The 25,920-nt window shown below is 38.9% G+C and overlaps 1 protein-coding gene across 3 annotated transcripts in view; it reads right to left on the reverse strand.

Moving 5' to 3' along the window:
- vta1 (vesicle (multivesicular body) trafficking 1) overlaps positions 1-25,920 on the reverse strand; it is a 76,699-nt gene that overhangs the window by 2,908 nt on the left and 47,871 nt on the right. Inside the window, exons 6-7 of one of the 3 annotated variants that reach the window (XM_067572439.1) lie at positions 17,460-17,708; positions 14,716-14,790 (exon numbers count right to left, since the gene is read on the reverse strand). In XM_067572439.1, the coding sequence (XP_067428540.1) occupies positions 14,716-14,790; positions 17,460-17,708 (324 nt within the window). Of the gene's footprint in view, positions 1-14,715; positions 14,794-17,459; positions 17,709-25,920 lie in introns of all 3 variants that reach the window. The other 2 variants (XM_067572438.1, XM_067572440.1) reach the window with 2 other exon arrangements.

Consider the following 25,920-nt stretch of genomic DNA (forward strand, 5'->3'; position numbering starts at 1 on the left):
TGAGGTGGCTGAATACTCCTTCAGACATGCTTTTCAGACGTTCAGCCCCATTAAATCCCAACAGCGGATAAATTATAACTTTCTGACACAAATGAGCCGACATTCGTTCCCACTTCACGCAGTGATCGGTCAGCCGTGTGGAGATCTTTCCATTCATGACACAACTATTTATTCAGTGACTGGCTGAAAATATGCGCTATTATCTTCATATTTAAATGATATCACCCCCGCGTCCCCTTCCCCCTAGAGCGACTATAAAGACATTTATATTCCTGGACAAAATGTTGTAAGAACTCTGTTCTGAGGACCATAAATTGATGCGTCCACCGCTCAACCAGGAGAGAATATCTTTTGTGGTGGAAAATTCAATGTTGATTCTACTTTTCATGAATAATTTAAAGTTTAAAGCCCCACTCCAGCCGCTGTTACTTCCTGTATAACGGTTCATATTCTCTCTCAAACAGAGAACGGGGGGTGTAGTTAACAGTCGGACGTGATCCGTTACCATGACGTACCCAAACCACTTTCCTATTAACTTGAATGTTAAAGTGGTCTCAGACTTTTGGACTCTACTGTGTGTGAAACCAGACGATGGCTTCTTTATCCTAACCAGTGACATCTTGCTTTATTTTATAGTAAACGTCTGTACATTTACCTCCTCAGCCGTTGGTCCTATGAGGCTGCAAAAGCATCGATCGCACCCTCGGTTTAATATTTTGCACCCTCAGTCGAAATATGAATAATAAATGCCGAGCACAGAGAGGTGCAGAGGACTGTTTGGACGTCTCCATGTGCGCCTGCTATTTTGGTTCATGTGAGTAGCAGTGAAACGTGAAAAAGGGCTGGGTGAAGGTGAATATAGATCAGCTGGTGTGGTGATTATTAAATACTCTCTCAGCCAATCACATCTCTGCTCTTACAGCTGTGAAACAGTTGTGCCAAATGAATCATGATAACGAGAGCTCAACAAACGGAGAGCTTTGTCTTGGGATGGACATGAAAATAAAATTATAACTACAGATCCTAATAATGTGGAGTAAACGTGGGCTTCTGGGTAGTTGCTGCAGAAAACTTCTGGTCCAAAATTCAGAATATTCTGGATAGAAAAGACTTCAGTTCTTCAGTTCTCCTCCTGCAGTATAACTGCAGGAAAACCTCCCGTTAAAACAGCCGAAGGTCCGTTGTGACCTGAGTCATGGAAAGTCATAGCCACCAGCGCATAATCGCCTGTCAGCACTGAGGGGTTGTGGGTAATTTATGATGGAGAACTACCTGCTGCAGAGCTCAGAGGTCGCTGTTATCTGAGCTGTTTAAAGACAGAAGTCTGATGATGGGAGACAGTGTGTGTGTGTGGTTTCCCTTTGATCAACTGTCATAAGTGTAGTGTTTAATAAAGACAGACAAGAGTTATCCCTCTGAGATGAACCGCTCCCTGTGAGCTCATCAGGTCACGTCTCCCCCCCCTCTCCCTCCCTCCTTTTCTCTCTTCAAACCTACAACTTTAACTTTACATCTCAACCACGACATGAGCATGTTCCTCTAAACCGACGATTTAGCAAAGACAGACATGTGAAACTTGTCCTGTTTTGTATTAAACATACAACTAAAAAAAAAATAGAAACAGAAAAAGAAGCAATAAGTCTTTGATTCATGAACGCAACATCTGATTACTGCAACACAAATGAAAAGTGAGCAGATAGTTTTGTTTTAAAGCTGCAAATAACGATTATTTTCATTATCATTCATCTGTCGGTCTATAAAATGTCAGAAAATAGTGAAAAATTCATCATTGTCATCATTGTGTCCCAAAAAACAAGGTTGCATCCTCAAATGTCTTTTGTCCCGACTAACCCAAAGATATTCAGTTTACTGTCATAGACGATTAAAGAAACCAGAAAATCACATTTGAGAAGCTGAAATCAGACGTTTTTCTTAAAAAAATGACTCAAAACGATTCATAAATGATCAAAATAGTTGACGATTAACTTTCTGTTGATCGACAAATCCATTAACGGTTGCAGCTGTACTTTGGTTTGTTCATCAAACTTGAACTTGACCATCAATGAACTATAAAATCTACTAAAAACAACTATCTTTCTTTCATTAAGACATTAAAGTCTTGAACCCCGTTCAGACAGAGATAAACATCACAGCAGGAAGGCGGAGAGTGAAATAGTTGAACTGGTTCTTCTGGACGGTATTTTAACTGTGGGGGAAACGAGAGGATCTGGTCTGTAACGGACATGAACATTCAGCAGGACGAAGCCAAAAGAGTTGAAGGAGGTGAGGCGAAGATCCTGCGTGAGGTGAAGAAGAGTCAGAAATCCTTCTCGGAGTCGTAAATCTTCACACCCGGACATAAAACACATTGATATCGTTCAGCGTGACTTCCCGAGGAAATCATTATCTTTGATGTGCGTCGCCAATAAACCTCCATAAATCCACTTTGAAGACTGCAGGACTCGCCTGAGTAACGTGATGCATCATCTTAAGAGAAACTTTTCCATCATGACCTAAATACAACATTTAAAGTCAAGTTGCTACCTTCTCCTGAGAGAAAATAAGATATTTCTGACTTGAAATAAACAAACAAGTGCATGATTTTCACTACAGTGCCTTGGTAAGTACTTGTTTCGTCTTGCTTTTTTCAAAGATTTGGGTAAAACCGGTGGATCAGCAGCACCTGATGGTTTTATTTTTATTCCGTCGTCATATTGGTTGGTATTATGTTGGTGTTAGCGTGTTTCCATCCATCAGATTAGCAAAAATATGTGTAGTAGAAGAAGAAAAACCTCAGAGATCCACTTTAAAATACAAAGACGTTGCTCTGGAAAAACAGTCATTATACTTATTACTGGTTATTACTGGTTATTACTGGTTATTACTGGTTATTACTGGTTTTGGGGGGGTGAAAAATGACCAGCGGGTAATCACAACACTTCCCTTACAGACGGAGATCCAGTCCAAAATGGGTCTTTAGTGAAATCCAGACAGTCTCTTTATGTGAGTGATGCAACCCTGACAGATTTTGAAATTCTTATAAATATGATCCTGGCTTTACTTGTTACAAGTCTCCCAGGATACACGGCAAAATATTTATTTATTTATTTTTTTACATATCAGATAAAACCTCCTCGCGCTGCCAAAGAACATCCTCTCCTGTTCTCCGGTTTGTGTTGCTTCCTGGTGTTTAACATCACTGTACACACTGTTACATCATGTTTTAAGGTAGATTATTGATTAGCTCGATTTTCTTTCTCTAATTTTTCATAATCTTGCACAAATTCATGAACCTAAACTTAAAATATAAGCTGTTTTTTTTTCTCCTCTCTGGGTCTCTGCAGCTTATTACGCTCTCAGCTCTCCACCCATCAGAGTCTCTGGAGGACTACAGCTCAGCCTGGAGGAAACACAACATCTTATAGTGGGTGTAACACTATAGAATACATATCCACCCTCTCTCTCTCACATACAGGACTCCAGTGTACGCTTCAGGAATGCAGGACTCGTCAAGTGTGAAGCTCAAGCAAACCCTCCTCGTAAAGATCCATCTTACAGAAAGCCTTCGTCTTCCTTCGTTATCCCTCTGTCATCTACGCTCCGAAAGTATGCGGACGCCTAAACACGTCCTGGTCGAACTTGGCTGCAGGGATTTGCTCCCGTTCAACCACAAAAGCATCAGTAAATTAATAAAAATATTAGTATGATGCATAAAAGTGCAACTGGGAGATTCTTCTAGGAATTGACGGAACATGATGCAGCACAGACAGTCATCAGCGGCATCACGTCTCTAGTGACCACTCTTGTTGATTGGGCAATCCACATACAAGCGTCACATATGAAACACATCTGCTTCCATTTTGTAAGATGCATCAATGCACTGACTCTGAGGATACGCTCTGAATCTATTTCTGTCCCCTCTACTGCATTTAGTTTAGTGTAATTGCCACAGACAACTGTTTGAAAATCACACTAAAACTTATTAACGGTTTCTGTATTGATTGATCACAGCTTAAGGTAGCTGGCAGGCGGATTTCTTCCTGTGAATCCTACATGATCAATATTTTTGTTCGGCGTATATATCTGCTGTCAGTCGCTCGTCAGGAGCTGCAGCTGACAGCTGTTTCTGTGGACAGAGACGCTGAACAAACACAACACTTTAATAGCTGCTCGTGTGCCGCTAGCTCTGGCTTTTGATGTGGATTCCCAGTAAGAGACCGTGAACGTCTGCGCCCAATTTCATGGCAATCCATCCAACAGCGATCAGAAGTCGAAGCTAGTCATGTTGAAACAGGAAAGACTCCCCAAACTGTCGATGCAAAGTTGGAAGAACAGGATTATCTAAAATATCACTGTATGCTAAGATTTCCCTTCGTTAGAACTGAGAGGCCTTGACCTGTCCACATACTTTTGGCCATATAGTGTATCTCTATCCAGCATCTTTCATCCTTCTCTCCTTGTATTCCTTCCTTTGCTGTTTCCTTTTCCCCTCTATATTTTGTCTTCTCTTGTAACCATCCCTCCCCCCCCGCCGTCTGTTTTCTAATGTTTGCTCTTCATCTTTCATTACTTTCTTTCACATTTCTCTCTTCCTCGCTGCCTCATCTCTCCTCTTTACTGCCTCTTATTTCCAGTTCTTGTCACATTTCTCCTCTTTTCTCATCTCATCCTTTTTTAAATTTAATTCTGCTCACACAGCAGCCGCTTTATTGGCCATGTCTGTCAAAGCTGCACAGTAAAAGCTCTAAAAAATATATATATATATATATATATATATATATATATTCAGGGATTAAAGCAAGAAAAAGATTTGTGAGCCCTGAAAAGTTGTCCAGGAGGAAACGTGTACAATGTATTGAATTAAGTATTATATGAATTTAAAACCGCTCCATGCCTGAGAACTTTAACCGTTGTATATTAACATGGTAATAAAAACGCTGGAGTCGTTTTAACAGTGTAAATAAAGTGATTGTGAATTGGAAAAGAGGTGAAATGTTTACAGTGGATATTTATCATTTCTTACACTGTATCTCTTCAGGTGTTTCATATTTAAAATGACGAAATGCAACAGTGTCGTCTGAATGACCTGCAACACATTTCTCTTTCTTTTCCCTCTTATTCTCATCCTCCATATAAACCTTTACTCTTTTTTTCCCCTCCTCTACCTCCCCCCTCCTCTCTAATTGTTCAATCTCTTCCCCTCCTTCGGTCCGTCCTCTCCTCCCCAGAGGACCCTCTTAACTGGAACCAGAACGCCTCCCATCCCACCATGCTCTGCTCTGCAAACAGAACATGAGACCCTCTCCAGGGCAGGGCACGCTCTCCATATCAAACACATTCATTCATACAAGCTGTGGATTCACGTCTGAGCCATGAGAAGACTGACAGCACAAAATCAAAACTTATTACTGCACTTTTCAAAACTTTGCAAATCTGTTTCACGCATGACAAAAGGAGAACGGTTTAACAGAAGTGCTTAGCTTTTCTCTCCCCCCCAACGATAAACACGCGTGTCTCTATATATCTGAAAACTACACAGTAAAAATCTTGTTTTTAAGTATCTTTCCAGACACAATGCCCAGGTCACTCCGGACAATCCGCAGACTTCGCTGTCAACAGTTTTCATTGGAACTGCGTCCTACTGAAGAAATACTATGTGGATGTTCGGCCCCACGAATGTGGCCAAGTAAAACCAAAAGCCATTTGCATGGTTCGGTAGCAACAGTGTGAATGAGAAAATATGTTTTTTTTTCCCCCTTGTAATTTTGGGTGAACCGACCATTTTAAGATTTACAACATCTTTAGTTTGATTTAAATCGTTAGCAACCACAACTACAACATTTTGAAACCAGTGACATCTGTAGTTAGATGATGATTAGTTTTAGAAAGTCCACCATCGCATGACTGAGGTGTTTATGAATCTGACAAATCAGTGTTTCAGGCCAGTTTTAATGTTCTATCAATGGGCTTAAAGACTCATATGATCAAACACCACACAGCTGATGATGATACTATTACCTCTTTCAGACGTTCAGCAGTTCGGACTTTTAACAGATGAGTTAAATTAAATTAAATTAAACACTACAGCAGCACACGGTTAAATAGACACAGAGATTAAAGGCACATCTTGTTGCGGTGCACAGAATAAATACATCATTTAACTATCATCTCTTATGCACAAAGAATATAAAATCTGTTTAATAAAGCAGGAAACACTGAATGAGAATCAGCCCTTACTCCTGATAGTTTTTATACAACGGTTTATGTCATGTTCGAATAAAAAAGAGCACCTGCATCAGATCAGTACTTGGTATCCGTTAGTACTCTGGGTTTGAGTATTGGAATTCGTATTGGAAGAGAAAAAGTCAAAAATCTGCATCTCTAGAGGAGAATGAAGTTAAAAGATTCAGGTTAGAAGAGAGTCAAATGAGAATTTGTGTCATCTCAGAATCTGCTAATAATTAAAAAGATGAAGCCAATATGAGTAACTACTAACGGTTTATCCTTTCATTATAAATTAAGAATCAAAATCTTCTCATGTGGACTCTGCAGGACAGAATATTGATTGATGAGATTCAATAGTAAAAAAATCCACTGTGGAAACTTGACATGAAAACCTTTTGATGATGTGGAAACAGGCTATTTTTTTTCCATTTACTACCATATTTAAAGGAAGAAGGTTTCATTCCTCTCACTGAACTTTCACAATTGAATCTTTTATATATTTTATTTAAACATTGGACACCTTGAATGTTGTCTTCATGTAAGACTAGGGGCAAAAGTTCCTCACTTTAAGTGTTTTACAGAATAAATGGTAATCAAAGTTATATTTGTCTCCCTTTTCTTTTGCTGATCCAAAAAAAAGATCCGTGACTCAAAACCGTGATACGATCCGAACTGCGAGTTTTGTGATCCGATGCACCGCTGACATCTACCCTGCTGGAAACTTACAACACGAATGAGTCACGGCGGCAGGACCGAGACAGCAAATAAAACACACCCAGAAGAACCGAGAAGACCCCGGTGCTGACCCGGTACAGTGACCCGGCTGCAGGGAGAGTCTGCTGTTCTGTTGGTCTGCTGCTGGAGTAACGGAGTTAACTAACGGACAGCAGACTGTCAGCTGTTACCAACCGGGTCTAATGGGCTCGCTGACAGGCCGCTGGCTCACCACGCTGCAGTGCAGAGCAGTAATACAGAGGGAAATTCTCTTCTTCCCTTCTGCTGCAGCATGCATGCATTTTTTCTACTCTGTTTCTACACACAGTTGCATTGACGCTGAAAACCTGCGTAGGCGTACTTTTTCCAACACAGACAATTCATCTGGAAGCCATAAGGGAATCGATAAAGAATTGTACGATAAAGAGAATCGATAATGGTGTTGGTATCAATAAAATCTTACCAATTCCCTATTTAAGCGTGAAGTCGCTGGTGTATTTTGGGAACTTTTCTTCCACGTAGCAGAGGATATAAATCTGAAGATCCTCCTCTAACAGTTAACGTCAAGCATATGAAATAATAACACCGAATTGTTCATCTACTTTCACGTTAACATGGTGATACCCTGTAAAAGGTCCTCTAAAAAGGTCCCTGGACCCCACTTTGAGAAACTGCCTGCCTGACTGAAGGAAGAGGGCAGCAGATAATGTCTCTTTTGGCTTAGTAACACTCATAAAACATGGTCATCTGCTCTTAAAAATGTCTCAGAGAAGAGGAGGAAAAATGATTGAGTAATGTTGCACCATAAGACTTTAATCCCTGTGCTGATTTCTCTTCTCCTGCAAAGAGCTGGGAAAGACTCGCAAATATGCTGACTGTATACTCCCAAGGATGGGAAGAGTTTGAGAAGAAGAGGAGGAGGAGGAGGAGGAGGGGGGAGTGGGGAGGGGGGGATAGCGGAAAAATTAAAGAAAAAAAAAGAGAGATGAGAGACGGCTAAAAACCACAGTGCTCGACAAAGGGAGAGATTTAGAGTCGGTTAGTATAAAAGGTGGTAATAATAAAAAATGATTTGAACATTTTACAGAAACCAAACATCATTTAAATAAAAGAATAAAGGAAACGAGTTAGCGATCAGCTTTCATTGAGAGAACTCAATCAGCACAATTAACAGAATGATAGATAGATTACAGTGACTATTTTAATACAATATCGAATTGAAATACTCAAGTAAAATACCTGAAAATTGTACTTAATTACAGTATTTGAGTAAACGTACTTTCCACCACTGCTCCAGTTGTAAAAACAATCCAGGTACAAGTACACAACAGTATAATTTAAAAAGCAGTCTGGCGGACCAATGATCCAACTTAATCACCAAGGATCTAACTCTAAATGGTTGTTTTAAAGGGTAAAAGATTGATGGTAGAATTAAATACTTTCTTTCTTTTCAGTTGCTCCGCATTACGTCACACGTGGACGAGAAAAAAAGTAAACAAAAGAGGCTGAGAGAGGGACTGCTGACTGAACGATTTATAAAAAGTTTCGTCCCTTCTTCTCATGAATACAAAACACAGAGGAGAAAAAAACACAGAAAAGTTCACAGAAAATGATTCACCTCTTCTTTTCAGCTGAGAGCAACATTATTCTTCATTTATCCGCTTAAATGTGTTCCTCCGACGGGGTTTTCTTCATTTTCATTGAAACGGCGATCGGACGACGGTGTAATTATCTGAATCACACGGTTTATCGGACATGACTGAACTCACCCTGAGAAGAGAAAACAGTCCCTTTACCCTTCAATGACTTTGCAGTTAAGTCTGAATCGATTCTTGAAAAGAGTTTGAATTGTTCGTTTGATGCATTGTGTTTATTCTGTTAAGAGTTCTGCTGAGTGTGCAAACTAATTCTCATATTAAAATAAAAGTTTCTTACTGTATCTGCAATATTCAGTTAAGGAGCAACAATATAATTTTACCATCATTTCTGCATGAAAGGCTGAATGAGCAAACACGCTTAGTCTTTATTAAAAACTCTCTAATCTACTTTATGCAGATAAATACATTCATGATAAATGGACTACATTTACAGAGTGAACACACAGCTCGTCTAGAGCGGTTTGGATTCAATATTTTGCTCAAGGACGCTTCGACATGCGTCCAGGAGGAGCCGGAGGTCAAACCACTACAATTAACAGATGAGCTGAGCTGCTGTTTAACACCTGACTTGTATTTTAATTGAGTTACAGAGGAACTACATACTCAAACTCTTTTAGCTCCCTCCATCCCACCATATTTTTAAAAAATGAACCAGAGGACCACACAGGACGACTGTAGGAGGCGTGGCCTTGTCAGCAAAGGCATGTATAGGTTCACAGTTTTTTTTAAAGGTTTATCTTGAAGCTAATATGAAGCTTCAGTCGTCCAAATGAGTCAAATCAAGTAGATATCTTTCAACATTACAGTCTTTTTAGTGCTAAAGTCCCTCTTTTTGTTACTACTTCAGGGAAACACAAAGAGGGAATTTGATGTTAAAAAGACTGTAAATGTGTCAGATATCCACTTGATATGACTAACTCAGACTGCTGAAGCCTCATATAAGCTTCACATTAACTTTTAAATGACTGTGTGGACACACTGTGGATTTTGGCCTCCATCACTTACATTGAAAGCACATTTGAAGGGGATCTTTTAATAGCCAGTATGAACAGGAGGAATGATTACAGGAAGGAGAAAATAAGCAAATTTTGAGCAGAAAGAGCATTTTTTTCCCACAAAATATGTGTATTGCATTGTATTCTGACCACACCACAGCACTGAGACTGCTCTTGTTAAAGTCTTCAATGACATACACTTAAACACCAACAGTGGCAGAATTACAGTTTTAGTATTACTAGATCTCAATGCCGCATTTGACACAATCGACCACAACACATTACTACACAGACTGGAAAACTGGTTGGGACTTTCTGGCACAGCCCTAAACTGGTTTGAATCCTACTTAAAGGACAGGGACTACTTTGTGTCTATAGGTAATTACACATCTGAGTGGATAAATAATGACATGTGGAGTTCCCCAAGGCTCCATTCTGGGGCCTCTTCTGTTCAACATCTACATGCTCCCACTAGCTCAGATTATGGGAAACAATACAATATGCTACAACAGTTACGCGGATGACACACAAATTTTCATAACTATATCACCAGGGGACTATGGTCCAATACAAGCACTGAGTAAGTGCATTGAACAAATCAATCATTGGATGTGCCAGAATTTTCTTCAGTTAAACAAATACAAAACTGAAGTAATTGTTTATGGAGCCATGGAAGAACGTTTAAGAGTCAGCCCTCAGCGTCAATCAGTAATGTTAAAAACTACAAATCAAGCTAGAAAACTTGGTGTAGTCATGGACTCAGACCTGAATTTCAACAGCCACATTAAGACAATTACAAGCTACTATCAGCCTACTATCACCTGAAGAATATATCAAGAATTAACGGACTTATGCCTCAGCAAGATTTGGAAAAACTGGTCCATGCGTTTATCTTCAGTAGACTCGACTACTGTAACGGTGTCTTCACAGGTCTCCCTAAAAAAATCGATCAGACAGCTGCAGCTGATTCAGAACGCTGCTGCTCGAGTCCTCACTAAGACCAAGAAAGTGGATCATATCACTCCAGTTCTCAGATCTTTACACTGACTGCCTGTCTGTCAAAGAATTGACTTTAAGATATTGCTGTTGGTTTATAAAGCACTAAATGGTTTAGGGACAAAATACATTTCTGATCTGCTGCTACATTATGAACCATCTAGACCTCTCAGGTCGTCTGGATCAGGTCTGCTTTCTGTCCCCAGAGTAAAAACTAAACATGGAGAAGCAGCGTTCAGTTTTTATGCTCCACATATCTGGAACAAACTCCCAGAAAACTGCAGATCTGCTGCGACTCTCAGCTCTTTTAAATCACAGCTGAAGACTTTTCCAAATCTGACACTTTTTAATTGCTTTTATGTCTTTTTACTTGTGTTGCTTTTATATTCTGTTTTAATGCCTTTTATGCTCTATGTAAAGCACTTTGAATTGCCTTGTTGTTGAAATGTGCTATACAAATAAACTTGCCTTGCCTATTGTTGGAAAAATCACATGTATTAATATCATATGCTAATATACAGTAAGCAGCCCTTTATTAGGAACACCTGTGCAATCTAATGCAATCCAATACAACAGCTCTGCCATAAATTCTACTTTTAAGAAGCTTAAAACATTTTCAGTTTTTGTTGACATTGTCAGAAAGGATATAATTCCACTTTATGTTTATTGTTGAGGTCGTAGTGGGGTTGGTGGTGTACTGGAGTAATATTTTGCCTCCATCATGTATGTTAATGGGGTGGATAAAATATTAGGAACACTTTTAGCAAAATAGATACTTAATCAGTTCTCTAACTGGGTTTTGACATGTGTGCATGTGTGGCGGGATGAAAGGAAAAATCATTACTATATATTCTTGCATCCAATATTATATTATATTTGGCCGTAACTGAAACTAAAACTAATATAAACAAGCCTGAGTGAGTAACTTGGCTTCTCCTGGTGTTCTTTGCATGTAAATATACTGTGGTGGTTGTCAAAGGGAGGGTGGGGGGGGGCACACTTAGCAAAGAGTGAATTATGGGAAAAAGGACCATCGGCTCTGCACAAGTCCTGGCTTTCTTTCTCTCGTTCTCACTCTCTCTGCGGCGAACCACCAGCGGCTAATGATAGTCTAGACAGCGGCGAAGTGGCGGTGGTGTGGCTGTAATGATAGGTTAGATAGCAGACAGTGGGCTGGTGCGGGGGACCAAATCACCGCCATCTCCTCCTCTGTCACTTTTTCAGCACCGGTTATTTTATCCTCTGGTGTTCAGAAGAGGGGAGAGAGGAAAGAGCTATTTTCATCAAGACTCCCGCTGTGCTGTGCAGCTTGGTAATGGAAGCCATGTTACCATCCTCCATCCTTTCATTTCAGTCTTTTCCTCAGACTCACTACTGTCGATCAGCTGCCTTCATCTCCTCTGTGAAGAACACAATCACTAAATCTGGCTCTACAGCAAACCTGACGTATCTTATACCAAATTAAATATTCACTTATTGAACAGTTCAACATTTTGGGAAATACATTTTTTTCTTTCCTAGCATGAGATGTTCAGAAGGATATAAACCTTGTGTGTGTACTAAGTACAACTAAAGCTCACAAATTAACACATTGTATGTTTAATCTCAGAGATGTAAAAACTAGGTGACATCCCGGAACTATTTCTTAAGGAACAACAGCGTATTAATCCACCGACGTACTTCTATGCAGCACCTCCAGCCACAGAACGGGTAGCAGAGGTTTTAGTATCTGTGTTTTGAGTCATTTTTTCTAGCAAAAATACCAAACATTGATTGTTTTACGGATTTTAAATTGTGAATATTTGTTGCTGTATCTGCGTGATACCTGCTGGACTCACAGGATGTTTTAGAGGAGCAGAAAGAGGCAGAGTTGTGTGTCTTTTCTTTAAAATAACTGATCAGTCATCTATGCATACGGACCTGATACACTGATATCAGTCAGTGTGAAACATGTCCTAGTGGTGATTTTCGCTGTAATTGTATTTACGCTTTAAGCAATTTCTGTTTTGTGCAATTTGTATGCATGTAACAATATTATATTGTATATATTATACGATAAATTATTATCACACACATTTTGATTTAATATTAGGATTTATAGCTGTGTTCTCGAGAGCAATATGATATGACCTACCGCTTGTTTTTGTACATATACGCACAAACACACAACATGAAGACTAAAAAACTGAAAGAAATCTTTGCATTTAGTGATTCATGTTAATGATACAACTGAACACAGATGATGAGCAACACATAGAAAGACAGAGATGATGTGAAGATAATGTATTTAGTAATTTAACTAATAACAACATGTTTGATAGCTTAGTGTGTAAAGCAGGGTGAAACAGAAACAGAAATAAAAAGAAAACTTAAGAGTAAAAGAAATAAAAATAAAATAGGTTAATGTTTAATGAAGCACAAACGGAAAAATCTGAATCTAAATGCAGACAGAGTTCGGGTTCGGTTCAGTTTTTACTTCTGGGGACAGTTCTTAGTAAACTAGTTTCAAACTAGTGGTTTACTAAATCTGGTTGCACCATTAAAACTTAAGAATACCTTATCTAATTTAAGTAATGTAAGTAATATGTAAATCAGTCTCTAGGAAACATCTTTGTTGTTATCCAATCAGAAGCAATCAACTATGTAACCAGGATGGTTTTATGGTCCAAAACATAAAATAAAGTGAACTGTGAATCATTTGTGAATGTAGGTGTGACTTTGTTTTATTTCTATCTACATACCTGGAGAAATACGCGTGTTTTATGCTAAGCTAACCGACGTTATTTGGTCATTTAGTGTAACGTTTTTGGTTTAGTAATTTGAGGTATACTGTGTTTTTTATGTGAAATGTAAAGTGTCAGGTCAGATATGTCGACCATATTCCATATTACTTCTTTTATTCTTCAATCTAAACAGCTCAGATATTAGCGCACTAATGTTAGCTTTGTCAGTTGATTCATTCAGCAGTTAGTAGCTGTAAATATTCAGTAACAAATCATCTCTACCTGTTTTAATTTATGAACAGCTGCTGCAACCAGCTCCTGAGATTTGTATGAAATGTATTTTGGCCCTAAACTACTGAGACATTTTTAAATATGCAGTAGTGTTTTTAAATCAAGTCTTTAACAGACTGGAAACCACTGCAGAAATCTGAACAGGTGCAGCATGTTAATCTTTTCTACAGCTTCTGTGTTCTGAGTTGTCTTTTCGTTCTTTTGAAGGGATTAAAAACAAAGGGAAGACAAAGCGAAGGAAAGTGAAGGAGAATCCAGTATTTATGTGTACACTAGAGGGTGAGAGGTGAGTGTTGTTAGGCCTGTCACGATAATTACCGACTTATTGTATGATAACATTATTATCAACATTATCATGTCCATATATCGACTCAACCTACGACATATGGACATGACCTGGATCATTTTGGTCACCTCGATACTGCCCATTGTGTTTATACATAAACATTTTAGCCAACATGATGCCAGAATAAACAGCATAACTTATTGTGTTTGGTCTCTTTGAGGCAAATGTTCCTGTTTCAGCAGGTTATTTTGAGTTTTCGCTCCTGTTGTTAAAATTTAAAAAAGGGGAAAGTGGCGCGTTGAGGCCCTTTCTTCCAGATCTCCCACTCTATGCATTATCAATCAATCAATTTTTATTTATATAGCGCCAAATCACAACAAAAGTCATCTCATGGCACTTCTCACATAGAGCAGGTCTAGACCGTACTCTTTAATCTACAGAGACCCAACAATTCCCCCCATGAGCAGCACTTGGCCACAGCGGTAAGGAAAAACTCCCCTTTAATGGGTAGAAACCTCAAGCAGAACCCGGCTCTTGGTGGGCAGCCATCTGCTTTGACCGGTTGGGTTAAGAGAGAGATTAGCGGTTAACAGGCTATTTATGTCTCTCTGGCTAAGTAAGTAGTCGCCGCCATTCCTCGCTGTGCACGTCCTGAGCGGGGAATGTGCAAGCGAGCAGCACCGCTCATATGGCATTAACCGTAAAATGGTCTTAAAATGACAATAATATCATTTATCACAATTATTTCTGGGACAATATATCGTCCAACAAGAGTAGTTATTATGACAGTTTCTATTTAGTCTGTATTGGTGTGTGTGTGTTCTTACCCTGCTGCTGGGCGTTGAGCAGTGTGGGGTCAACAGTGGGCACTGATCGGGGCAAAGGCACTGGTTTAACTGCTTCTGCTGGTCAACAAAAACACTTCAAATTATGATAAATACTAAAGGAAACTCTAAATAATAAATTCTAAAAACTCATGTAATGAGTCTAAATACTGTATGCCCATTAGCTCGGCCACAGGAACTCTACACAAAATAGTGCACAAAAAAAGTAAAAGTAAAATTTCAAAATAGGTGACAAACTTTTTTACAGTGTAAATTTGATTCAGCATCACTTAGACTAGAAGAGTCTGGCATTCACATTATTACTTATTTACTTACTTAAATGACTTTTAATTGCATGTTTTCACCCGGACTTTTTGACATTCTCACACATGATTTACTACTTGAATCAAATTCCAATAAATATCTTTATTTCTTATAATAAAACCCCAAATAACCACATTTTCAAAGTGAGTGAATGAAGAGCAGAAATTACAACATTAAAAGTGGGATCAACCACACTGTCTCTGTTTCGGTGTCTTTCCCACACGCTGAAGCCAACAGATATCATGTAGCTCTCGTGTGATTAATAACAGTCCGTTTACTATCAGCAGCGTTCACAGGGAGTGAACTCGTACCTCGTCCGTCAGCGGCGCTTTCAGTGATTGGACGAGCACCAAGGTCAACCTCTGTCGCTCATTTCGTCGAATCACTTCTTCCTCCCGGCCGTGACTAAATGCCAGCCAGAATGTGTTTGTATTTCTCTCTCTGCCAACTCTTTGTGCAGCTCAGCTTGTGTAATCTATAATCAAGTGTAAATGTCTTCTTTTCTAAGCGTACCAGCACTCTCTGAGTGATTGTTGGGTCCGTCGCTCGAGATGGGAAACAAAAACAAAACGTCCTCTCACCCATGTGCCTTCAGAAACTGTTACATAACCCTTTGTCTTGTACGCACTGATTTGCCACAGGGGTAAAATTAGGTCTTCTTGTGTGAATGTGTACACACACTCACTCAATATCTTTTTTTATGTCAACCTCCCAATAACTGCAACTCTTGCAGAACTTAAACTCCTCATGGAGGTAGAATCTGGCCACATACTGTAAGATAAGATCCTAAACTGCTCACTTTTTCCTCAACATTATACGCTTCATATGAGTACAACAGCCCAAACACACACACACACACAGCACTTGACTATGTGAGGGAGTTTCTCCGGGAGGTGTGTAACCGAATGCAGTGCCAGATTATTGTAAGGCTGTCAACCACTCAGTGTTATCAAGGGAAATTAGTGAGAAAGACGGATTACAATTCCCGATGATAAGACTGCTGAGTAAAAGATGTTCCAACGCCTCAGTTTAGACAATCAATCATCAGAGAATAATGTGATGCTGTATACACCTTTCCAGTAATACTCATACCGTTATGGCGCATCACCAGGTTCGATAGTGGTATAATTTTTTCCAATAGTTTTCACAGATCCTTCCTTTTTCCAGTAAGTCCAGTAAATGCTTCAGAGCTGGATGTGTAGCTGCTTGGCTTCGTTCGCTGAGGAACTGCTGAAGTTGATCCAATTAGGCCAATAGGTAACATCTGAACTACAGAGTCTCCACTCAGCTGGTTTATCTCATTTAAATGAGAGGAACTGCTGTTTTCAATCAATCAGCATCCATTTCTGTGATGACTTTGAGTTAATTCAGGCTGCAAAAGTTCGCAAAAAGCTGCAAAAGCTCAAAAGATAATTTGAATCAAGTTTTAAATGAATTATGTCTATTTGGAAACCACATGGAAAGCCTGATAATTATTGAAGAGGAACGTTTGGAAGAAAGACGTGACAACTGAAGAAAATTCTGGCTTTTACTCTTTTGAATGTTACTAAAAGTGGGTCCAAGACTCATTTCAGCTTTTCCTTTTTAAAAGAATTTCTTATTAGGTGTTAAGTTAAGTGTTTTGACATCATTGGGACGCTGCAAGAATATCAATGAATAAAAACTGAATCCATGAGTTCAAGATGTAACCCCAAACAAGACTAAGAGTACAACCATGTCAGAAACTGTCAGTCAGTTCTTACTGTGGGTGCAGCGATATTTCTGCAGCATTCGTTGCAACTTGTAGACGTTATGAGTCATTAACTTTCACACCTCTACCATCCATCCCATATGATGTAAATGTGGCATTTCAGTTGAGTGCAAATGTCAGCATGCAACATTTTAACATGCAGATGTTTAGCAGTAATGTTATTTGCTATGCTAACCATCTTATTTTAGTGTGTTAGCATGCTAGCATTTCCTAAATTGCATTAAACAGCCATAGATGATGGTACTGTCTTCGGTTTTGCAGGTGTTTGGCCATAAATAAAAGTATTGGACAAACTGGATTAAGATGTGTACCATGTAGTGCCAATCCATCCATTATTTTCTATTTATATATTTTACTCTGAATTGATAATGTCAACCTGCTAGTGGTGCAAGAAGAAAAGTCTGTAGAAATTTTGTCAGTCCATGTTGAAATTTCGTTTAATATGTGAAACATTTGGACGTAGCAGTGCAGCTCTAGATGCAAAATCAGGATATGACCAAAGTCATTAGAGTATCTGTACCAAATTTCAGGGCAGTTCATCCAAATTTGTCAAGACGTTTCAGTCTGGATCAACCTAGAAACATCCTTTCAGCATGGCTAATAATATGGAAAAACTCCTGGGTGTTGATTATCTGACAGTATTGTGGAGATGAATCATCTCTGTGCATCATACCTGAGGGAGGTGGCAGCTCAGCCGGAGTGTTGGCTGGTGCGTGGGCCCCTGGTGGGATGTGGATGTTGTTGTAGTTGGTGGTGGGGGGACCAGTTGGCCCAGTTTCAGGACTTGGGGTAAAGCCGATCCCCGGGGCTGGACCTGGACCCAAACTTGGGTCGTGGTCCTCGAACTGGGAAGGAGGACCTCCCCTGAAGGAACCTCCGTGGGAGAGACCCTGGCCTGAGAAACCTTCAGCTCCGTATTCATCTACCAGAAACACAGTAAGAGAAGAAAAAAAGACAAAAAGCTTGATGAGACTGTTGGACTTCATGTTACTGACTGACAGTATAAATGGTTTGTGTAGTTTCAAACAGCCAAATTTAAGACACTTCAAAACATTAAACACTTCATTAAATGTCTCTGAGTAATGCTCAGAGGGACTATTTCTTTGGTAGAAAGTAGTTCCACCAAAAACTGTTGACAGCGTGTCCTGGAACATCTTTTCTAGAAATCCACATTTCTGTAACTTGGATCCAGACTGCTGAATCATCGGCCACATCTTAAAGTTTTATAGAGAATCAAACAGGTCTTATGTTGTGCTCGTTGACTGCTGTTTCCCCGTTTGGAGAGACAACCGAGCCGATCAGAACTGAAAATGGCCACAAAAATGGTGATGAGTGTGGAGACCAACCAGTTATACACATTGTTGTAAGGCCACATTCAACATTAGCAGGGTCGTCCAGCTAAAAGGTTTAACTAGACTCAATTTTTGCCACAACGAAACATAAGAGCACATTCCTTTTAGAGGTGAAATGATTCGTTGATTGACAGAAACTGAATAATCGTTTTAGTAATTTTTGAGCAAAAATACCAAAGATTTGCTGGTTGTAGCTTCTCAAATGTGAGAAACATGATAGTTGATTCATCCAGGAAATAACAAGCATTGTGTGCTTGTGTTGTCCACAGTTATACTTCTGCTGCACACACCTGTTTCCTGCAAGATAATCAATACGGTGTTGTACAACTTCCAGTTCTAGCATTTACTTCCTCCTCTTTCAACAATCACCTCTTAGAATTGGGGTCACCGCGTATCATGAACTTCATATAAACTTTTCTGTTTCTTCTTTGCCAACAAACTAGTCATTAATTTTCTTACACAATCAAGGTGCAAGACATCTTACTTAGAAACAGAACAATGTGATTACAACATATCAAGGTCAAATAGACAGAGTCAAGAGTACATTGTGTTCTTTGAATAGAAAAACTGATCAGTTGAATACACTTCTACATTGGTTTATAATCATCAAAACATTAATATCATAATACAGTGTTTCCTCCCATAGTACACTTCTAATTATCATAATTTCCACCATAAGTGTTTTTATGTCTCGCCAATACCTGAAGCAACACACGCCCACCAACGCAGCCCCCTACATTGTTTTAATGCAAAAAAACAACTACTCTTAAATCAACACCTGAAATCTATTGTTTAAAAAGAAATATAGTGTGGATGGAAAACCCTTCACGAAAAGTGGAATAAACTAACCAACATGAACATAATATCAAAACTAAATGAATGAAGTGAAGCAAAATGGCAATTAAGTCTGATCAGTCTGAGTTTTTACATTACAAGCATTTTTTAAAATCCTTTTAGAAGCAGAAACAAACTTCACTTTCTTGAACCAGAGTGATTACACAATTACATTATAAAAACAGACATTTTACAACTTGGGCATATAAAATTGAAACTTTCTGCATGGCTTAATACCATGAGGGTTAAGTGCATGGATGTATACAGAGAACTGGATACAGGAAGAACGCCAGGCTTTGAAGCCAATTTGACATAGCGGCCAAACCGTGTAATTACAACGTGTAATGACACGTTGTAATTACACGTTGTGATGCACACTGGCCCAAAAAGACTTTTTCCCATAGACTTACATTGTGAAAGAGACGTCTGTAAATCAGCAGATAAATTTTTCTGAGCGTCACAACCCCCCGCAAAATGACTCGTCTCACTATCAGAATTAAATCCGTTCGGTCTGATGATTGAACTGTTTTATCCCCATTCAAGTTAGCCGGAGGCCTAAACTGGAAGTAGCCAATTCGGCCAGCGAAAGTAACTAGTGCGCATGCTCTATGGGCCGCACAATGAGGAAGATCCGGGTACTTTCATACCAGGAAGTTGATTTTTTATTGCTTCATGAGCCACTGAGCAACTTTCATAGGAATGAATGGGGCCCCGCCTCCGACGCTGTATCCTTTATACATCTTTATTTTGACATCTTTATACATCCATGGTTAAGTGGGGTAAGATTTTTTTTGTTATGAGGGTAATCATTAACAGTCAATGTTAAATAAACGGTCGATGTAAAGATGATCAAACACAGTTAATATACTCTGAAACTGACAAATGACGGCAATAAATCAAACCTGTCATGACATTATGTCCGATATGTTGTGATATAACCAAGTTTTGTTGGTCAAATATAAACTGAACTACAAGCGTCAGTGATGCAATACATCATAAGAAAATAATATTACAATCTATGCAAATCACATCTCTCAGAGAAACCACACAATTATAGCATCGCCCTGAAGCATCCATCGCCAATTTTGATGTTTTCATCCAAATTCCTTCACCTTAGCCTACACAAAAGGTGTCTATGCTCACAAAGAGACCAGATACTAAGCTGTAGAAATGAAATTCTGCTGCTACAGAAGCCTTCGGCAGATTGGTGGTTAATGGAGGAGCTTCGAGCCCTTGGCCCCGCTCAATTTCAATTATCTCACGCTAAAAATTGTTTCTTCATCAAAAGCACATCAGGTGACAGGGCATTTAAAATGGGTTTAGGTGGGATGATGAGAATTCAGGAGAGTGAGATTAAACTGTAGTGCCAGAAAAGTGTGTAAATCACATTCATGGATGCTAAATCCGAAATTGGTTTTGGGTGATGTTGATGACTTTCTCATTGCATCTTAACTGTGTCTAATAGGACTGTAGAGAACTGAATCAGCCCTGCATGACTTTATATGCTTTTGTTGTTACGCTACAGCGTTTCTTTTGAACCTTTTTTTGTGTTCTGGACCTAAAAGTGAAGGCTATATACTTCGTCAAGGTATAAAAGTTAAGAAGTCTTTACACAGCCATCAATGAGCAACAATAAAGTGACTATTTGAATTGGTGAGAGAGAGAGAGAGAGAAAAAAGCAGGCTAAAGAGTTGCAGATGCAAACAGCATTTTAAAAATCTGGTCCAAAGCAGCAGGAGGTTGACAACAATGTGTACTGTTTTTTTGTTTTTTTTTTTGAAAAGGAAATGAATTTTAACAAATGCAAATTTTGTGCAGCAGATTATTTTTACATGTTTGGCAGTAAAATGGTGTTTTGTGAAGCAAGCTGAGATCTACTAAAGCTCAAACCTTTACATCTCTGTCTCTACATACCTATAGCCCAATTTTAGATTAAGTTTTAAATTTAAGGTGAGAATCAAGTTTAAAGCATACGGCTGGTGATTTTCCATATTTTTCTCATGTTTGGATCCAAACCAACGATGAACTGAACTACTAACAAGTACTGTGTATGTATCCAAAGCCTGATATATCTTATTCTTGTGTGCTGTAGACCTCCGTTATTGTCCAAAAAAAACATCAAAAACACATCTGTGAGCCACACCGCTGTACTGGGTGACATGTTCTTTCATCATGAAGAGTTTAGTCACATTAGTGTGTTGAGAAACGGCTCCAAGGACAAACAACAGCGATCACGTTTTCAGTCTCAGCTAGCTTTCTGTTCTACATACTGGAAAGTCTTGACTTTGTACTCAACTCCTTTGAGAAATTCACAATGCCTGAGTCAGTCTGATATGACAAGCGTGAAAAATGATTGTTTACTGGAAAGAGAGCCACGTCCTGGTGCATGCACAGTGGCAACTTCCTGTCACGGAAATTCTAAGTCCACAGACTTAAAAAGTAAGCGCCGTTAGTCTTTGGAACCGTTTCTAAACAAACTAACATGACCAAAACTCTTCATGATGAAGGAACATGTAACCTGGTGCAACGGTGTGGCTCACTGACATGTTTTTAATAGTTTTTGGAAAACAACAGAGGTCTACGGCACAGAGGAATGAGATATATCAGGCTTTGGATACACGAACAATACTTTGGATCCAAACATGGGATTTATTGACAATAAGAAAAACATAGAAAAATCACCAGACATATGGTTTAAGATGACAAATTAACTGGTACAATCAATGAAAGATTTCTGATTCAGACTTCCACATGTCCTGATAAACATGAAAGGTAAAAAACCTGTTAAAGAGATAGTAGAGATAGTAATGCTAAGACATAGAAAAACCACTCAAAACAAAGATTTGCTTCACAGAAAACACACAACAAAAAGATCAAAATCAACAGATGCTTGTGAAGAGAAAAAAAAAAAAAAAGCAAAAGAAAGAAAGAAACAGCCTGCTGTGTTTTCATCTTCCCAACATGAGCCTCACACTGGAGACTTTGCCTCTCTCAGCAAACCACACCTAACACAAAGAAAACATTTCTGGACAGCCAGAAGATATTTTGACAGATTAAAAACGTTAGGCTGGATTTGCAGACACAGGCTGTATTTGACACCATGTTAAACCCAAACCTCTGTCATTACTGCATTATAGGCAGGAAGGCGAGACGCGCATTAAGAGGCGATCTGACACTTCACAAACGTTTTGCTGGAACATTTTCTTTCATTAAGTTGTTAAACTGTGTTGATCCAGAGAAAGTTAAGTGAGCTTTCCCCCCCCTTTTTTTTTTTTTTCAGGGTTCATTTCTTCATACTCACATATGGACGCACAATATTACTACATTCCTTTACTGTTAAAATGTTGTCAGTAAGCAATATGAGCACATCTGCAGACTAGAAATGTGTGCATTTGGAAATTTATGTTTCTAGAATTAATTTTTTATTAAACAAGCAGGCCTAGCTTGTTATTTAAAGTGTTGAGTGTCAGGAAAGATGCATTATTGTCGTTTTGCATTATGAGTATGTGGTCATGCATCTGTTTGTATGAGACAAGAGTGGGAACAAACAATAACACCATTTGAGTATTAAATATTTTGTGTGAGAGTTCATTCCTCTGGAGTCAGACTAAAGAGTTGAATGCTGTGAGTTTAAGAAACTGCCGAAACAATAAAATAATAATCACAGATCATTTATCAATGGTGTTGAATCGCTGGAACGAGTACATGGTGAGCTTTGAGGGTTGGGTTGTTTTTTTTCCCCAATAGATTTTACAGTAAAACTAAGGCAAATGTGAAAATGATTACCGAAACTTCCCTCAAAGATCAACTTCCTGCTTCAGCTTTAACTTACTGTACTTACTGTTGTTGTACAGTTTTCTTGTGCATTCAAGGGTTATTACTGACATGTGTGACAGGTGTGCTCACGTTCAGTTTGACCTCCGAATGAAGTACAGTAATAAACTGTAGCTTTGTTTCCAACCTGTGTGATCGTCCGACTGCTCTGACTGATGAGTGTAATGTTATTATTACTGATGGAAATGATGGAAAACACTGTGTGAAATGGGTCTACTTTTAATCTTGTTTTAATGTCAATGTTCAGAGTGGATTTGGTAGTTTTAAATGTATGTTTTAAATTCATTTACTGCAAAAAACAACTTTAATTTCAGTTTCAGTTCTAATTTGAGTCATTTTGGTAGTGTTTTATTTCCCTTTAGTTATATAGATTATAGTGATTAACTAATATTTTGTATAAATTACAAATTCTTTTAAAGTATCTTTTAATGCAGCCTTAAATTCAAGTGGGAAAATTGTAATTCCTTAGTCCAAATACATTTTTATTTTCACTTGGGACAAAATATATAATACCTTAGGATGCATTTACGCATCCTACGCATGGAACATAGTGTCTCAGTTTGTAAAGTCATATTAAATGATATTAGTTAAGGTGAAAAAAAATGTTTTTTATTCTTATTTTCACCACTTCTTTAGAGATAATAATCTTGTTGTGAATAGCAGAGGATCTTGAAAGGCAAATTTTCCCACACTGCTATTAAGATAAAGGGAAGCATGTGCCACGAATGAATGAAATATGGCCTAAAGGTTTGGGAGGGAATGGACGGATAATCTCTCTATCTGCTCTCTGCCAACGCGAGCTGGAACAGTAACAGAGCTGGAAATGGATGGAAGTAAGCGCTCATTAAAAGATAATTAATATCAGACTTATTAAAGATGGCTGGTTAACAGATGACGCGTCCATATGTGTGTGCATCGTCACGATAAATGTGCTATCATCACTTACCTGTTCAAGTATGACTGAGAAACATCCCTTTTTGCAACTTTCAGTCACGCTAATGACAGAATATGTGTTAAGTGCAAACACACACCAACAGAATAATAACAACCTACCATCTGAACGTCCCAACCGCCTCGTTTATAGCAGGTTAGAGCGTAGATTTGTACCAGAAAAAAGCACAAAACCAGAAAGGGAAACTAACAGCAGCCAACTCATGAAAGCTGTAGATTCTGGTGTGTTGGTGTAGAAACCACTGTAGAGGTAAAAACCATCATTTAGAGGTTTTATACCACTCTTAAAATCTCATTTAGTTGATATAACACCCAAAGTAGCTGGTGAAAAAAAGTCAACTTCCTGTCTTCTTTGTTTACAGCAGCAGCAGGAAGGATGATTCACAGTACGACTGCTGAACTGATGGACATTGAGCAGCTTCTCGGGAACAGTTAGTGGCCGCGCGTCTTGCCAAAGGGCACTTTAAACAATGACTTCTGAGCTCTGGTTAGTTCTGTTCTTTCAGTCTGTCAGTCAGGAGCTAATCAGCTGCTATTTGGAGGGTCGAAAAAAAATGATGTTAGTTGGAAAACGTTGCCAATGTAGAAAGAATATCTGGGAATTTATGTAACTAACTTTTACTGCACATTTCTTTACGCACTACACACTTTAGAAGTCTTATGTTTTTATGTCCTACATTTTATTTATTTGTATTTTTACCTGTCCTGTGAGGAACGGCATGTATTTTTATGGATATGGTGGGATGAATGACACCAAATCCAAAACACCAACAAAAGCATCCTTACTAATCGTCCGCTTCTTCCTGAACTAACATTCATTCACCAAATAAGTTGCCAAATTAAAAAGGTCTCCCCATGTTATTTAAACTCCAAATTCATTCAGATTAGTGTTTTTTCCCCTGAGGAGAAAGTCAGACTGTCTGTTTATTACTTGTACATCAGGTCTGGATCACTCGTGAATTTAGTTCATACCTAAAGAGAGAAAAAAGTCTGAGAAGTAAGTTTGTTGAAAGCCATAAATGATCTTAAACCACCTGTACAGACTGTTTGTACTCTCATATTTAAGTTCAAAATTAATTCAGATTAAAGCATTATGTTTTTACGTCAAATTAGTGGTTTTGGCCCTGTGCAGTTCATTCAACTGGTCTTCATACCTCAAAGAAAATTCTAAGTATGACATAATTGGCGAATGCCACAAAGTCTATTAAATCTCTTGTATTTGCTAATAAAGGTTCTGTTCTTGAATGAGGCCCATTTAGTTTGGTTTGTCAGTCAGCCAGTTAGTTTTTTATTCACTGGTCAGCCAGAATTTAATCAACAAGCTTCACAGTAACTAAATTAAATGATGTTTATGAAGCACTCTTTAGCTAAAAGGCTTGATTGCATTCAAACTCATTTGTCTCTCTTGCGTTTTCATGCTCTCAATACATCTGACTGCAACGTTTGCAAGATTTAAGATGCCTTTTAATACGTTTTCCTGACTTCTGGGTCACAAAACACATCCTTTACATTTTTACAACTCACCAGTGGAAGCTGTTTTCTCTCTCTGCCCCCCCCTCCCTTCCTCCCTCCCCAACACCACTGCTCTCCACCCTCCACCCTTCCCTCCCTACATCCATTCCTTTCCTCTTGCTAAACACGTCCCCCTCCCAGTCGATGGAAAGTCAAGCCAGAGCTTCTGTGAGACAATGGTCTTTCTGTAACTACCACTGGTATATTTGTGTGGTGGTGAGTGTGAAACTGTGTGTGTCATACTGCTCTCCAGAGGTTAATTAACCTACTTCAACTGGTATCACTGCAGTGTCCAGTGCCTGCTGCGAAAGAGCAGCAACCAGCTGACGGAGGCCGGTCCAACAGAACAGTGTGCTGCTGACAAAAAATGTGATGATGTACTTATGGAAAGTAGAAACAGAGAGTGGCAGGTTGACCTAATTATTCAATAAGAATGTGTTTTTTACACTTTGTTCAATCAGCATGTGGGTTTTTGGAGTAATAACGAACGGTTCGCTGATCTAAAACGTCTGCTTGTCAAATAAAATCTAAACAAACAAGGAAGTCTGGTTACGCCACTGATTTTAGTTAGTGAATCAGTCAGTCAGTCAGGGAGTTGGTCAGTAAGTTAGTCAGACAGTCAGTGAATCAGTTCGTCAGTAAGTGAGCTAG

Source organism: Thunnus thynnus, chromosome 18 (genome assembly GCF_963924715.1).
Source record: "Thunnus thynnus chromosome 18, fThuThy2.1, whole genome shotgun sequence".
NCBI lineage: Eukaryota > Metazoa > Chordata > Actinopteri > Scombriformes > Scombridae > Thunnus > Thunnus thynnus.